Source organism: Anguilla rostrata, chromosome 9, assembly GCF_018555375.3.
Source record: "Anguilla rostrata isolate EN2019 chromosome 9, ASM1855537v3, whole genome shotgun sequence".
Lineage (NCBI taxonomy): Eukaryota > Metazoa > Chordata > Actinopteri > Anguilliformes > Anguillidae > Anguilla > Anguilla rostrata.
The window spans coordinates 25,808,134-25,823,634 of NC_057941.1; the positions used below are offsets into that span (position 1 = coordinate 25,808,134).

General features: G+C 42.1%; 1 protein-coding gene across 1 annotated transcript; it reads right to left on the bottom strand.

Moving 5' to 3' along the window:
- Positions 1–777: 777 nt before the first annotated feature.
- aldocb (aldolase C, fructose-bisphosphate, b) lies at positions 778–14,375 on the bottom strand. The gene is made up of 9 exons (XM_064351361.1): positions 14,218–14,375; positions 6,697–6,829; positions 6,216–6,427; positions 5,189–5,243; positions 4,832–4,992; positions 4,179–4,262; positions 3,855–4,029; positions 3,038–3,237; positions 778–1,897 (listed from the first exon to the last, which is right to left on the bottom strand). The coding sequence occupies exons 2-9, from the start codon at positions 6,806–6,808 to the stop codon at positions 1,802–1,804; spliced, it is 1,095 nt and encodes a 364-aa protein (XP_064207431.1). The 5' UTR covers positions 6,809–6,829; positions 14,218–14,375; the 3' UTR covers positions 778–1,801.
- Between the last annotated feature and the right edge of the window lie 1,126 nt (positions 14,376–15,501).

Sequence of the window (15,501 nt, forward strand, 5' to 3'; positions counted from 1 at the left end):
TACATTATTTACATGGGTTTAATAATATCGTGGTTTATTTATATTATGTAGCCGGATGTTTGGGAACATTTATAGTATTATTGATAAATTAAAAACAACAGCATAACTGCATGTTCAAATAATGGCCTATAGATGGAGATATTCTTCAAACAGCCGTTAGAGTATGATGCTACACAGATGGCCTGTTTCCTGCCAATGTTTCCATTACAAGAAACTTGCAACAAAGGTGAATCGTTGCTATAGTAGGATTTTCAGGCACTATATTAGAAGGAATTGTAGTAATGATCTCCCTGTGTTGGAGCATTACAATTCTTCCCACAAGCTAATCAAAGACAATCCATGTTGTTCATATTTTTGGCTTTATTAACTCTCTTGAGTATTTGAGACTACAGCCTTGCATGTGTTTTCATCATCATATAGACTGCAGCCACTATGAGGTTTAGTTAGAAGTGCTACTCTGGAGAAAAAAAACTGCAGACTCCACTGCAAGGACAACTACCACCGTTGGCACGGGATATGTGTAGGATGTATAAGAGCATGAGAGCTGAAGTTAAGCCAGACTAAAATAAAAACAAAATATGTTTTTAAAATGCATCTACTATGAGTCAAATTTTTGCCAAGTACTCAGTTGTTAAAATATGACACAACAAACCATGTAATTATTATTCTTACCGCACATATAGAACTCACCTTAAAGCACAATTTCCATTGCTTTCTATGCACTGGTGGTGTATTCAGGTGCAGCCATAAAGAGTGTAATAAGAGTCTGACACCCAACATTTTCTACATTTCTTTATTTTTGTTTCACTATTTGGTACATCTGGTGCATAGAGAACGACACTAACATCACAACATTACAGTGACTGCTCTGCTGCAAGCCCAGCTGTCTAGTAAGGTCTGCCGACACCAGAGAACCCACTTCATCATCTGTGTACTTCTGAGCAGCAGGAGCAGGAGCGGGAGGACACATAGGCTTCACAGAAATCTGCACCATCACACAACAGTTATTTCAACTTTGCTTTTTGTTTTTTTGTTTCTTTAAATTAATGTTTAATATAATTATAGCCTTTAGACATACATTCTCAAAATAGATCATAAGATGGGTGAGACAAAAAACACTGCCTAATGGTTGTTAGTGATCATTTCAATGAACGGTCAACCCTTTCCGAATGTTAAACAAGGCTGTCCGATTACAGACAGTTGCGTACTGTACTGTGTATGCATCTACCTCCTCACGTATAGGTTATAAATTCTGTTTATGACCGTTTACTGTACTTGTGGAAAAGTCAACTCAAACAGCCCTCAAATACAGGGTCAAGGGTTTGCCAATGTAAAGACATTAGATAAAATGGACAATGACTGGAGATACCATTTGCTTCATGCCTGATCAAGACCGCATTACCCATAATACTCCATAAAAGCTTCACACTCTGTGCAATAATACCATTCCTGAAGACCATCCCTTTCTAAGACAATAAACAAACAAAAAAAAATCCCGGGTAATAAAAGGGAGAGAATTGTCTTTCAATATCTGAAATTATTTTTGAGAAAAAAAATAGGTTGTCTATAATTATAAATTTGTTTCCTGTACATTCTTCCCTCTGTTCTTTGATGCCATCACCAACATCTTCTTGTTATAGCATATATATTTATTATTTAAATACATATATTTAAGTACATCATAATAATCCTAAAGTACAGAAGACAGCGCAGGCCCGTGACTGGTTGGTGATATGGAAGGTTGTACCAGCGGATGAAACTACTGGTCGGCAGAGGTTGGAATGTGGGTAACACTGGGTGCTCAGTAGGCGTGATTGGCCACGTAGAGAGACTGTCCAGCCGCTCCACTGTTGCCACCACTGGAGGCGTACTTGCCCAGTGCTGCTAAGCCGTTCACCTGTGGGGAGAAACCAAGGAAACATTTATCATCTGAATGCAAAATGTGTCAGGAATGCATGTGGTTTCAGATTAGTTCAAAGATATTTGTTTGTTACCCTGAACACAACTAATGCAGAAGTTTGCTTTTTCTTTCTTACAGCTTTCTGTGTCTTAAGAAAATCTCTAAACTGACTCTTATGGATGGTTTTTTCCATCTGAAAGTTTACATGAATCTCTCTCCACAGAGCTGCCATCCAGGCATTGCCCGCTCCATGGCACCCCCTTGCTATTTTTCGCACCGCTCGGTTCCCTGTAGGTCCACTGTCATTTGTAGTTTTTGCCAACTAGAATGCTGTTATATACAGCACAACATCATTTTGTGTCTTCTTCATAGATCAATTGGAGGGTTGCAAAGTGCAACACTGGCACTACGTTTAAGGAGCACAAACTGTTCTCTGACTCTTTACAGTAGGTAACTGCTTTTATTGCGAAAATAATTTTCAGTTCACCTCCTCGATACGTGGCTAGCAATCAAACGCATCTGAAAATGTCACATTAGTCACAGAATTTGCACCTTGCACAGAGGTGGTATCGCATTGGAACATCCAGCTGAGAGCGAAAGAGAAATGTGAACAAGCTGTCTGGTTAATACGGCCAGGATTAATCTGCATGGTAGAGCCTGATTGGGTGTATTGTGAGGATAACACACATTCAATTTGTCAATTATCAAAGAGTCCGAACAGGATGAAGAAAAAAATATAAGTTACAGTCTAGAAAAAAAGATGAGAATGCAGGCATCTGGTAAAGCTTCCATATTACATAAGCACAACCACTCTAGATGTGGAACATCTAACAGCAACACAAATGCATCTGTTCAATGCATCTTACAAAGATAAGGTGCCTGAGTGGGTGGCTATCTGTGAGTCACCCTTACTTGTAAGTGAGTGTAACTTATTTTTGAAATTTCATATCAATGTCCTGATGTATTCTTTCCATCAAATTCAATGTTATGCTAAGCATACCACATCATCTTGCCAGAAGGAGGAACACAATGGACATAAGTCTTAAACCTCATTGTGTTACCGTCCACAGTTTTAAATTCATACACACTGCTACTGAGGCTGTGCAGGTTTCTGTTTTTACATCACCGGTAACCCACCTCCGCGCGCTTGATGAACTCCTCGGTGGCGGCGCTCTCGTTGTCCTTCTGCCCGCGCCAGGCGTTGAGGGCGGAGGCCTGCAGGGCGCGGCCGTAGGAGAAGGTGAGGGCCCAGGGCTTGCCCAGCGGGCAAGTGTTGATGGCGTTCAGGTTAACGGACGCCTCCTCTTCGCTCTGGCCTCCGGACAGGAAGGTCACCCCTGCAGACGCATGCCGTGTTTATAACTGTCTAAAGAGTGCACGTACATTTGTCCACGTTCAAATGCACTTCAGGGCTTACTATCTGTGTGCATGTTTGTAAGTGGCTCTGGATAAGAGCATCTGTTAAATGTATAAGTGTAATGGAATGGAATGCGCTGGTATTAACTTTAGTAACCTGGGAATAATCTATCCTTCTCAAATTGGCAATCAAATCTTACTCTGCAGCGGATACAGGCTATGTACTCCCTTTGCAGGGAGCAGACTTGAGTCTCCTAATTGTTACTGTAGGATAAAACCTAGTTCTCAGGTGATATTTAACCTATATGGTTTAATAAAACCAAATATATTATTGTCTAACATATTTGCTTTTTCACTTTCAATGTCTTAGACATGGCAGAACAATAAAATGGATATCTGGATCTGGCACTCTGTTCATTTAATTGATCTTTCATTCAAGTCAAAAATCGAGAATGCATTTTATAACTAGTTCAGCAGCAAGCAGAACAGGCTGATGGGAAAATGCATGAGCATCACAAGAACCAAGTCAATCTACAATATGAGTGTCTGGGGAACAATGTTTTTTTGGGGTATTTTTGCCCAGGTCCGGTCACCTTACCTGTGACAGCAGGGGGCACCGTGCGACGCAGGGCGGTAACCGTTGCCATGGCGATCTCCTCCGAGCCGTACTTGGTGGGGCAGGCGTGGCCAGGGGTCACCATGTTGGGCTTCAGAAGGGTGCCCTCCAGGTACACGTGGTGGTCAGACAGGGCCTTGTACACAGCAGCTAGAACCTGGGCCGGACCAAGGAGAAGGGAAAGTCAATTAGGCACATTAAACTCAGACACGTAGGGCTGGCGGGCCTCGTCACACACAGACTGACACAGTGCTCAGTGCAAACAGAAGCAGTTTGGATCCAACATGGCCTCCCACTGGCACCCACCTTCTCTGTGACGTACTGGCACCGCTTCAGGTCATGGTCTCCGTCAGGCAGGATCTCTGGCTCCACGATGGGCACGATTCCGTTCTGCAGAACAGCGAAGAGAGGTATATTTTTTTTACTTAAGTTTAAATGGATTTTAAAAAGACAAGAGAGGACACCCAAACATAGCACTCTTATTTGGGCACTCAGAAACACTATATCATGGAAGTGATATCATAAGAGCATGAAGAGAACAGGCCATTCAGTCTTCTCAGGCACATCATATCCCTTTAAACTAGAGTATCCAGCACAGTCCAGAAGTACTCCTGGTTTTCCTTCTTACCTACAGTAGTAGTAAATTGATTGATTAGTCTCCTAGACATCTGGTGTCCCAGGTCTATATCAACCCGATTAGAGGGGAAGAATGAGAACCTGCAATACTACTACCCTTGTGGGTCAGATTTCAGTATCCCTACCATAGTACATAGGTAAGAAGAGGAAAGTAAAAGGTAGATATGCTTTTTTATCTTTTTTATTAGTCTAAAATGTACATTTTACCATTTTACATATTTTTACATTTACACATAGTATTTTTTTTATTATTTAATAAACAAGTAATAATTTTCAAGCACATATTGCTGATCCACATTACGCATTGCTGAGTGCTGCCCCACCTGCTGGCAGATGCTGGCATAGCGGGCCAGGACGTTGGCGTTCTCCATGATGGCCAGCTCGGAGGGCGTGTTCTCGCTGATCTTCAGAACACTGCGCCACTTGGCGAAGTCTGCGCCGTCCTTCTTGTACTGGGCACAGCGCTCGGACAGGCCGTCCAGTCCTACACACAGGGAGACGCGCAATGAAGGACACCGGGGCTCGATAACAAACTAAGAAGGGTCTGAATTCTTTATAGGGATTTCCACAAAGAGCACCTGTTGCTTACGTTCCATAAAGTGCAATCTGTATACAATCTGCAGGAGTTCTGAGGTGAACTGTATGATGGGATGGGGGTAGGTTGCTTCACTAAACCTTACCCTGGGTAGTGGTCTCTCCATCAGTTCCAGCCAATGGGACCACACCTTTGTCCACCTGCAGGAAGATTAGGTCAGATTTCTCTCAGGGAAACAAATAACTGATGGCTGATATTTTGGACTTTAATTACCAAAAAAAGACATTTATTCTAAAACCTATGCTTGTGACTGTACAGTTTTACAGGATGGAGGCAAATAATTTGTACTTGTAAGACAGAAAGAAGGAATTTCCACTGAGTGAAAATACAAATATCTAGATAGAAAAAACTACATGACAGGAACTTGTAGGGGGGTAAAATGCACAGTCTCAGCAGTCGTCACTGCTCAGAGTGAAAGGGGAGGGGCGGAGGGGTGACGGTGCACAGCAGTGCCTCTCTGCACCACAGCGTGGGACAAAGCACTGATCTGCCCTCTGGCCTGTGTGACTTAAACCCAGCTAATCTCCATCCTGCTGAGGTATATATAGCAGCTAGCTGCCCTCCATGAGAAGCTGCTGGTCTCCAAGGGCAGATCTTCTTATCGCCTTTGCTGCGTGAGCGTGGACCAACCCCAGCATCCACAGACAGACAGAGCCATTCACTCTCAATGCTCGCCAAACACTCTGCTTGCTTCCTCATATTCGGTTATTTCCTCAGGGCTCATCTGACCATAGAATATTCCGGATGTGGGGGAGTTCGACCGTAGTCAGACGGTTCTATAGAGTGTTATAATGCTGATGTTAGTCTCTGTGGAGTTTCCCCTCTCCAGCCTATAGCAGTGTATTCATAAACCCACAACGACAGGAACATCAGCATTAGCACTCTATGGGGCAGACTGCAGTCTAACTCCCCCACAACCTGAATATTCAACAATCTGTTGAGCCCTGAGAAGTAACAGGACATGTAGAAGTACAGAGTTCACCACTTAATGTCCCTGTAATCACCGACTTGTAACTCCAGCTTTTGCCAGGTGGTTTACAGCGGAGAAGCACAAGTCAGGGAAGACAGAGCCAGTGTCCTCCTGAGTTCTCCGACGCACTGCCATACTGTACCTTGATTCCCACGACCATGCCCCGGTCCCTGATCATCTTGACGAAAGGGGTGCCGTCGTCGGCGTTCTGGTACATGGTCTCGTGGAAGAAGATGACCCCACCGATGCAGCTGTCGATGCGCTCGTCTGCGCTGAAGAGGAGCTGGCGGTACAGGCGGCGGTTCTCCTCCGTGTTCTCCACGCCGATCTGGTTCAGGCGCTTGGCCATGCTGCCTGTATGGCACACGCGTACAAACACCCATGAGGCACCCAGCGACACCTGGATCTTTATGCAGGATGTAAAGGGAATTCCTGCTGGTTAAAAATCAAGCTGCCCTTTCTGGAGGTTTGGATGAAAAAAAACAAGCAACAGGAATGTGAAAATTCCTTTATCACGATTCAAGCGGTAGCATCACGAACATGTATGCGTTTAGTATACACCCCTGCTCCATCAGCCTCACTGGGCTCCGCCCTACCCAAAATCCCCTGCAGCTGCTACTGACCCACGGACTCATCGGCGGCCAGGATGCCCTTCCCGGGGGCAACGATGCGCTCGGCGATGTCCTGGAGCTCCTTCTTCTGATCAGCAGTGAGGGCTGGGTACTGGTGCGTCATCTTTGCTGGCCTTCACACAACCTGGGAGGGACAGACAGAGAGACACAGACATGCACTAGCCGTTTATTCACTGGCTTTAACGATCATGCACTGGGCAGAGCCATTTTTTTAACTGGCACAATCTGCCATGGCCAGCGTCCATTACAGGAAGACAAAAACAACACTTTGAGGCTAAGAGGCTCTAGACTACTGAGCAGATATTGTTCACCGGGTCATCTCATTAATCAAGACTGGCAGGGCTAAGCTTCCTGTTCAACCACACAGCTGTCACCAAAGATGGAACTTCAATGGTTTTGCAGGAAAATTATGAGTTTTTTTAGTCAGGACCGGTTTGCGACTTGACATTAGTCTGTAAAAAATAATGATTAAAATATCAAAAAGGAAGATGCTATTATGAGCATGAATTTATTTTCAGGTTACTTCTCCCTCCACTGAAATGGGTAGTGAGTGTTATGTAACATCTGTGACCAACCAAGCATGCTCATCACCCTCTGTTGTCATGGTGATAAACAGTGACACGATTACATAAATGGTCCTGTTTAACCACTGTCAGCTCTCATAAGAGATGTGCATTTCTGTGCATTTCTGGCATTGCCAATGTCTCACACATTCCTCCTCTATTGATATCCTACCGTCAGCCAACAGGGAATCACCAATTTAAACTATCTTTTCCATGGCATTTCAATGACAATTCAAGGATACATTTTGAGCAGTTATGAGGGCTACTTTTGTGAGAAAGATCTACATTTGATGCACATTATTTATACTTATTAATAACATTATATTATTTTTTATTACTGCATCATAAAATATTTTGTGCTCACAATGATACACATTTCAGCCTCAAGTGATCAATGGCTTTGCTAATGGAAGTGTTGTGCAAATCAGTGTATTCTGCTCGTAAAGGTTGCTTTTTTCTATTAGGGATAATTTTCCAAGGAAGATGGGTACTGAACAGTTTTCATGATTTTCCAGAATATAAATATTTTCAAGGACTTTCACAGACCGTGGGAACCCTGCCATTCTCTAAATGTCCTCTCTCTCCAAATGTCTCTACCCACCCTCAGCCCTAGCCCCATCTTTGACTCGATTCTGCTGAGCAGAACGAGCACAAACCGGTGCAGACTGGTCAGAGCTCCGGCTCCCTGAATAGGGAGGAGTCATGCATTATTCACAATGCCGATTGGATGACATATTGTCGTTTATACTCTTAACACCAATCCTGCAATGGCCAAGTTGAATCGTGTGAGAAGGGCACAATGAAGATGGTGAGGTAATTTCAATGTAAATGAAAGTGGTAAATTGGGTTTATTTCCCCTTTTCCTCCCTCAAGGCGGTACAAAAAGCCAGAAAGCAGGCCTCAGGCTACAGTGGGGTTACCCTGGCAACAACTGGCACATTTCAGGTTGCACCAGCCAGCAAGCTACACAGAAGTAAAGACACATTACCCCGACCCTAATAATTATTCTGAACCGGTTTTCCGTTAATAAAAGGGTTGCCAATTTTAGTAAGGATCCCGCCTCAGAGCTAGTTTCCTTTTTCCTAAATTTGATTTACACATGTGAAATCAGTTATTTGATTATAAAAGTATTATTTAGATTAAAACACAATGCAGGAAGCTGTTTTGTTAATAATATAGGGCCAAATAAACAAAATTAAAATTATCATTTTAAAATGAGAACTCAAGATTAAGAAGCAACAAGCATTGATCTTGCTGACAATTCTCTGGTGACACCACCATGTTGAAGAGGTACAATGGCCTTGTCAATACACAGTCTGCATGGGACCTCAAATATGTGCTTATCATATCACCAATCTGGCCACCACCCCCTCCCCATCTCCCCTCGCCTCACATAAGCCTCAACACAAAAGGACTAGAACGTGAACATCAGTTACACTCCACTGGCTGCGATCCACATGGAAGTTTCCATTGAAAACTTTGACCTGGCTTGGCAACAGAGTCAGTTTATTGGCTGTGAAAAGACCCCTGCCCCCACCCCTCTGCAGGCCACTCTCTGGCCTTGTGTTTCCCACTGAGGCCGAAGCCTCCTCCACCAGGCAACAGCAATGCTCCTAAATCTCCCACTGTAAGTTCCTTGTGTCAGTCATTAAAAACCTCATAATTCAGACCTACTGAACACCAATAGCCTTATTATTTGCTTTGTTACTCTTCATGCTTGTCAATTTTATGTTTGTTATATTTTTTTTGTATGTTTTTTTTTGCATGTTTTTTACATGTGTGAACCACAGCCAAGGTGAAAATTAGGGTTAAAGGTATTATAACCGAACCTGCCCTCCTCGGATTACACCCACCTGACTGAACATGCGAGGCAGCTTTGATCTACACTACTCCTTCAGCTGGGATGGTGTAGCGTGACTTCAGACCCAATGCTGATACACAGAACAGCACTCGGCAATAAAACAGGTCAGCTGTGCGGAGGCGCGGACTGCAGCGCCCTTTGCAAGAACACACTGTACCGGCAAACTCCCAGCGGAGAAAACACAAAGAGCCAGGAAACCAAGGCAGCAGACAGTGGCAAGTTGCTACTTGTCAAATCTGTGTGCCTACCTTGCTTATGACCACTGATGACAAGCCACAAATCTTCTGTAGACCCAGTATGATTAAGCTACACCTCCTAATACTGAATGATGGTGACTGAACCAGGTCTAAGTATGACTGCCTAGACCTGGCTATGACTGCTACTAAGAGGGACGGTGAGGAATATGTTTGACTGTACACCCCAACTAAAACACCAATTTAAACCATTATGCACAAAATACATATTACCATATATCAAAAAGTAGTCTGTAATACATTGAATAATACGTTTGACTATACAGAGGCAACCAAAATATATTTTCTAATAAATGCCAGTGATTCCACTAGGTTTTTTCTGGAGTAGTGACTCATAACATGTGGGCCCAATTTTTCAATTCATGAGAGCTCATTTCACACATTTATGTGACTTTTGAAAGGTAAATACATATCAAATTTCTAACCATGAAAGCCTACCTAGCTCAATCTCAATACGTCTGACAGTAATAAAATCTGTTTTCATTTGGTGGACTTCAGAACGCAATAGCAAGTGTTCAGCAATGCAGTTAAATGCAACTGCGTCAAATGATAGCCTCTGAATAAATCATCCTTACTGATTTATTGGTTAGTTTAATGCAAGGGCCAGTTACATACTGAGTAATGGTGGCTTTGATTCCATGAATAGCAGTGCATCATTGTTTAATGGTATGGGAAACACTACACAATGCAAATACTGTATACAACCTGGTTATTTTTGTTTAATACATGTTGTTGGTTATACCTCAATATAAACAAGTGGAAATAATGAATATATTATGAAATTTTGATATATTATTCAACATATGACAACAGTTCCTTATTTCACAAGTAAGTCGGTTGTGTCCTCATACATGCAGTTCAGCTAAATTCTGGAAATATGATTAGACTAGCTGTCCAGTGTCACAAATGACAAATCAAGAGTGCACATATTGTACTCCATTTATGAAAAAAGTATTTTCAGTGCATAAGGGAGCATGTAATTGCAATACGTATAGTGACTGAGTTGCTATACTACATTAGCCCTACGTACATTTCAACAAGGCACCAGAACCACTGCATTGACTGGTATTAACAATGCTTTGACACCGACACAGGCACTAGCGCTCAATGCAGTCTGATTGGCTGCTGTTGCTGTTGTTGAAAGCTGAGGGCTGAAAATAATACAGGGTAAACAGAGGGCCACAAGGGTAGGAATCCCCACCGACCCGAGTGCGTTTGCACACAATGCTGCAGTACAGATGCACTCTTTTGGAAAAAAAACCAACAGTAGCACAGCATCTATGGCTGAATTGCACATATACTGTACCAGCACCACAAAAGATAATTTGTTTTCTATCTACAAGGTTATACTGTGATAATCTTACACACAGTGCTCTCCAGAATTGTTGGCATTCTCAAAATTTGATTTAAAAAAATATTTATTTCTTGATGATTTTTTTTGTCCCCCCAATTTTCTTCAAAAGCTAAATTTCTCTCATTTTCAATGCAAAATCAGGCTGGTAAACAATGACGATTTTTAATAGTCTTTTATGCTAATCCCAACCGAGTTGCAAATAAATAAAAAAGTGCATCTTAAGTGACATTTGCACTTGTTGGTAAAATATACAAAGGACATACTTCATGCAAAATTAATTCCAATTTAATGAGTACTTCATGGAACATTAATCTCACCAGCAATAACAACCACTTATCAAAAATCCTAACAACTTCAGATGGTTTGTATTATTCATTAGCATACAGTGTATTTCCTACAGAAGGGTGAGGCTGAGGCTTGTCAGTGACCACTGATCTGGTAACTAATCAAATGTGACTTGTGGTTTAAAACCATTGTTTTCTAGAAAGCCCCGGACATCATGGGTGTGTAAGCACAACACACATTAGTTGTTTTTTAATCCATGCCCAGAGTGGTATTTTTTGTAAGTGTAATTTCACAGCAAGATAGTCTGACTTTGACATTGTGTTAAACTGGTAAACTTCCCCTAGTATGTCATGTAGGCCTGCATGGTGTTTCGCTTGTACCGGCGGGTGTGTGTGTGCGTGTGTGTGTGAGTGCCTGCATGTACATAGGTGTTAGTGCACATGCCTGTGTGTGCATGCAATTTATCATATAACATACCATTTACGTACAATTTATCATAAACACAGTTATACGTGCATCTCTGTGAATCCCTCCCAATCAATGTCATGAGCACAGAGCACATGATTGAGCCCTCCCCCCTCCCGCCTCGGAGAAGATGGCACCGCGGCTGTAATGCCGACCTGCCCTGCACTGCGTAATCTGAAATCAGGTGCCTGCTCTCCCCCCCAACCCCTCCCCCCCTCCCCCCAAGGACCACATCCTGCCACCTCCCACCGTGAGCACATCCCAGCAATCCCGCTCAATCCAGAGAAAAGGCAGGCATGTACAGAGGGAGGAGTACGGGAGAACCTCGGCTCATTCCCCACTCTTTTATCCCAGTTCACCATGGCAGTACTCGATGTCCTGTTTCCTGCCAGACTGGTGAGACCGGAGACAGTATGCTGCGTCAGCTTTGCAGCTGGGGATGTGCGAGGCGGGACGGCTGCTCGCGCCCTTGAAAATTTTAAATACCAACACCCCGCCCTGCCCCCTTGTCCTCTCCCTCCACCCAAACCGTACCACGCCCCTGCAGACCAGACCAGCACATCAGGATGTCCAACAGATCCCTGCTCTGCGCAATCTCATCTGAAAAAATCATATCTCTCTAAACAAACTAATTTAATTAGAAAGCGCAGAGTTACATGGTACCACTAATAACAGAGGTATATAACATTGAGGACCACTGTAAGCAAGAATGTACATTTCTTGGTTCCCAAGTAAACACTTACTTGTGCCATACAATGGACACAAGAAACCAAAAGTATTTGGACCGGTCAGGTTTTTCTTACAACAAAATTCAGTACTTTTGTACAATATAACATTAGTTCCACGTTGATGCACAATTTATTTGCATATATGTTTATTCAAGCATTTTATACAGCTTACTTTTTAATACATTTACTGTATTTAAATTATTGGGTATAGTGTCTAGTGCAAGGGTGAAAGAGTGGGCTGCTGTCATTGGACACTCAATTCGCAATGGTTTAAAAAAAAAAAAAATTGTAGAGACACTGTCACATTGATGCTTTACAGAAGAAACAGAAATATGCTAACAGACATATGGTAGCAGGTCATAAAATGCACACATCCCAGCAAGGACTGGGTCATATATATTTGAAGCCAAGGAAATGCAGCAAGTGGAAAGAGCAAGAAAAATCTGATGAACCATGAAGCGTATTATCAAATAAGAGACAGAAAGGGAAGGATTTCAACCACCAACCTGAGCTGTAAGCCTCACTTACAAGCAATGTGAGGAATCTGTGGCCTAGTGTTAAATCAGACAACTGCCAGTTTCCTGGCAACCAGGTCTTCATGTGGATGCAATTGTGCTAGCACCCATATTGGATTGATTGAATTAATCTCAATTAATCTCAAACAGTTTGGGCGCAGCCCATTAAGATCAATAAATGTAGGTCCTTCAAACTAAATTTATTTAAAAAATAAAGAAATGAATGGAGAAAATGGTCGATTGTGTAATAGGTAATGTGAGAACCGGTTGGCTTCGGGGTTTTGTTGTTGTTGAAGAATCTAGACATTTTCTCTTGAATGGATGAGTATCGGTCCAGGGGGTTGTCGCTGAAAGTCGATAGTAGCCTATGTACCAGACAAACAGCACAGACGTCGTGTTTTAAACATGTAGCTAATGATGTGACACAGCCTACTGCATTTAAAACTGAAATGATTTCACAGAGCGCTACGAAGAGCTCCTCCAACACATACTACCATTTTGAATTCGTACTGAATGCTATTAATTATTCGTAAACCCCATGCTCCGTACATGGCATAAAGCGTGAGAGTCAGTAAAATAGCCTCGAGATGATACTGCGCAGCGTCGCTATTTTCATGCTGCGTCTTCCTCAAAAACATCACTCTGATCCTTAACGAAGGGACGTTAACGTTATAATACAGGACTGTGAGATGTGTAAATTTCGAATGAAGACGCCACCAAAATAAAAATAAATTAGACCACATCAAGAAATGAGGGCTATCGAATGTTAAAAGTGTGACGTCGTGTGTACGTGCTGTTTTCCACAGACCCGTCTGAGTATGCACACCTGCTGCGCCATCATCACTGAGCTGCACAACATATAGCCTACTCCATGCGAAAAAATTAAATCTTGAGGTTTGAAATTCTGTGATGTGTTAACTTAAACTGCCCTAAAGTTATGCAAAATAAGAAACCAAGTAACGCACAAATATATCAGCTATAATGTCCCTTCCGTATTTCAAAAGAAAATAGCTTGATAGCTAGCCGATATGTTCGCTTAATGCTTAGTATACTAAAAGCTTCGATTTCACGAAAATATAAAACTAAACAACTAAACAATGATGCAGGTCAGATGCCCACATAAGTGTAGCAAGCCGGCGACTAGCAATTACTATAGCTGCACAGTTAGATTGTTCGCTTTGACTTCCTCTCGATGACAGCCTGTATGAGTCACTCATCTCTCATCTTCGAGGTACCGAAATTGCGGCTACATCTAGTTTTTCGAAAGGCCATTGCATTGTAAGTAATAAACATTGTTTATATATACAAGTTCTGTCTTATTAAATGATACCTTGATTGGCTGTTTCCAACCTGATTTTTTTAAATGAATCAAATCCGAGCTATTGCTACCTGACTAGCTAATCCATCATCAACACATCTGCTCTAACATGCACCATTACTAATTGCAGTGCATTTCATTCGTCAGTGACCGATGTATATCGTCTTACCTGAGACGATGAGAATTTAAGTGCTTGAGTCGATCTGGGCAATGCGTTGCAGAATGAGGTGTAGGCACAAGATGCTCCGAGGAAGGACCGCTGCTTCAATGCTGCAGAGCTACGTGACTTCTTACAAAACCTTCCCATTCAAGGGCGGGGCGTACAGTCACGACCTCATTAGAATTACTAAATATTCATGATATATGGGTTGGGCTGTAACAACATTGATACCAGAGTGAAATAACAGGCTACATGGCATGGGTTGAATCATGATAAAGCAGTTTCTTTAGCAAATCATGCAGCAAAGTTTATAACCATCTGCAACTAATCATGATTAAGGATATCGTTATATCTTAACAAGATTGCTTTCAATTAAGCAAAACAAAAAAACAAACAAACATTAAACAAACGAACCAAAATTATTTCAACTTTGTGTACAGATGTCCACGGAATCAATCAATCGTTCACGTCGATCATGCAATTTCTGTGTCCATGCGATTTATTTTAATGTTTCTTATGAAATTCTTGTCAAAAACAAATTCCCATCTTCCCATTCAGTCATTTCAATCACTCATCTAAAGGAGTTTAAATAGGCTACGACACCGAAATGTACATGAAATCATGAATATAAAACTATGCTCTGTCTTTTGGTGGCATGTACATACAACTTAATCCTCTCTCACACATGAACTAATGAGCCAAATCAATCAATGCAGGAATAGGATTTCTTGGATCTAAAGAGCTGAAATCAAGATCACTGCGATTTGTTGTCAAGGACAGGAAAAAAAGGTCATTACTATGACCAATCTGTCAAAAGAACGATCAGCAGCGGAGACAAAATTACCGTTGAGAAAGGACTGAAACACAAGCTGATGAATAATGAGAGAAAATGGATAAATCGTGAAGTCAGACATAATGCACTAATGTAAGCTAAAGGGGGAAAATCCTGTAAAAGAATGCTTGGGCCCTCCACACGCTGTAGAGTGTGCTGACTCATTGCAGAGATGTAAATCACAGCAAAGGAACACACTGTCCAGCTCCCACACGAATGAAGTTCGAAAAGAGACCAGACCCATTCACAACAGTGTTTTGTGTATGAAATATTAATTATGCAAACAGAATAAAAGCCAAACAGCCAATACTTGCTCAAAGGACAGAGAGAGGCTTTAAATAAGCTAGTGTGATGTTTGATAAGTGAAATGGAAGACTCATTGGATATCATTTTTTCAACTGTAATATTTACAAGTAATTTTATTCATAATGCAACAATTGCTGCAACTGGTGATTGGAGAG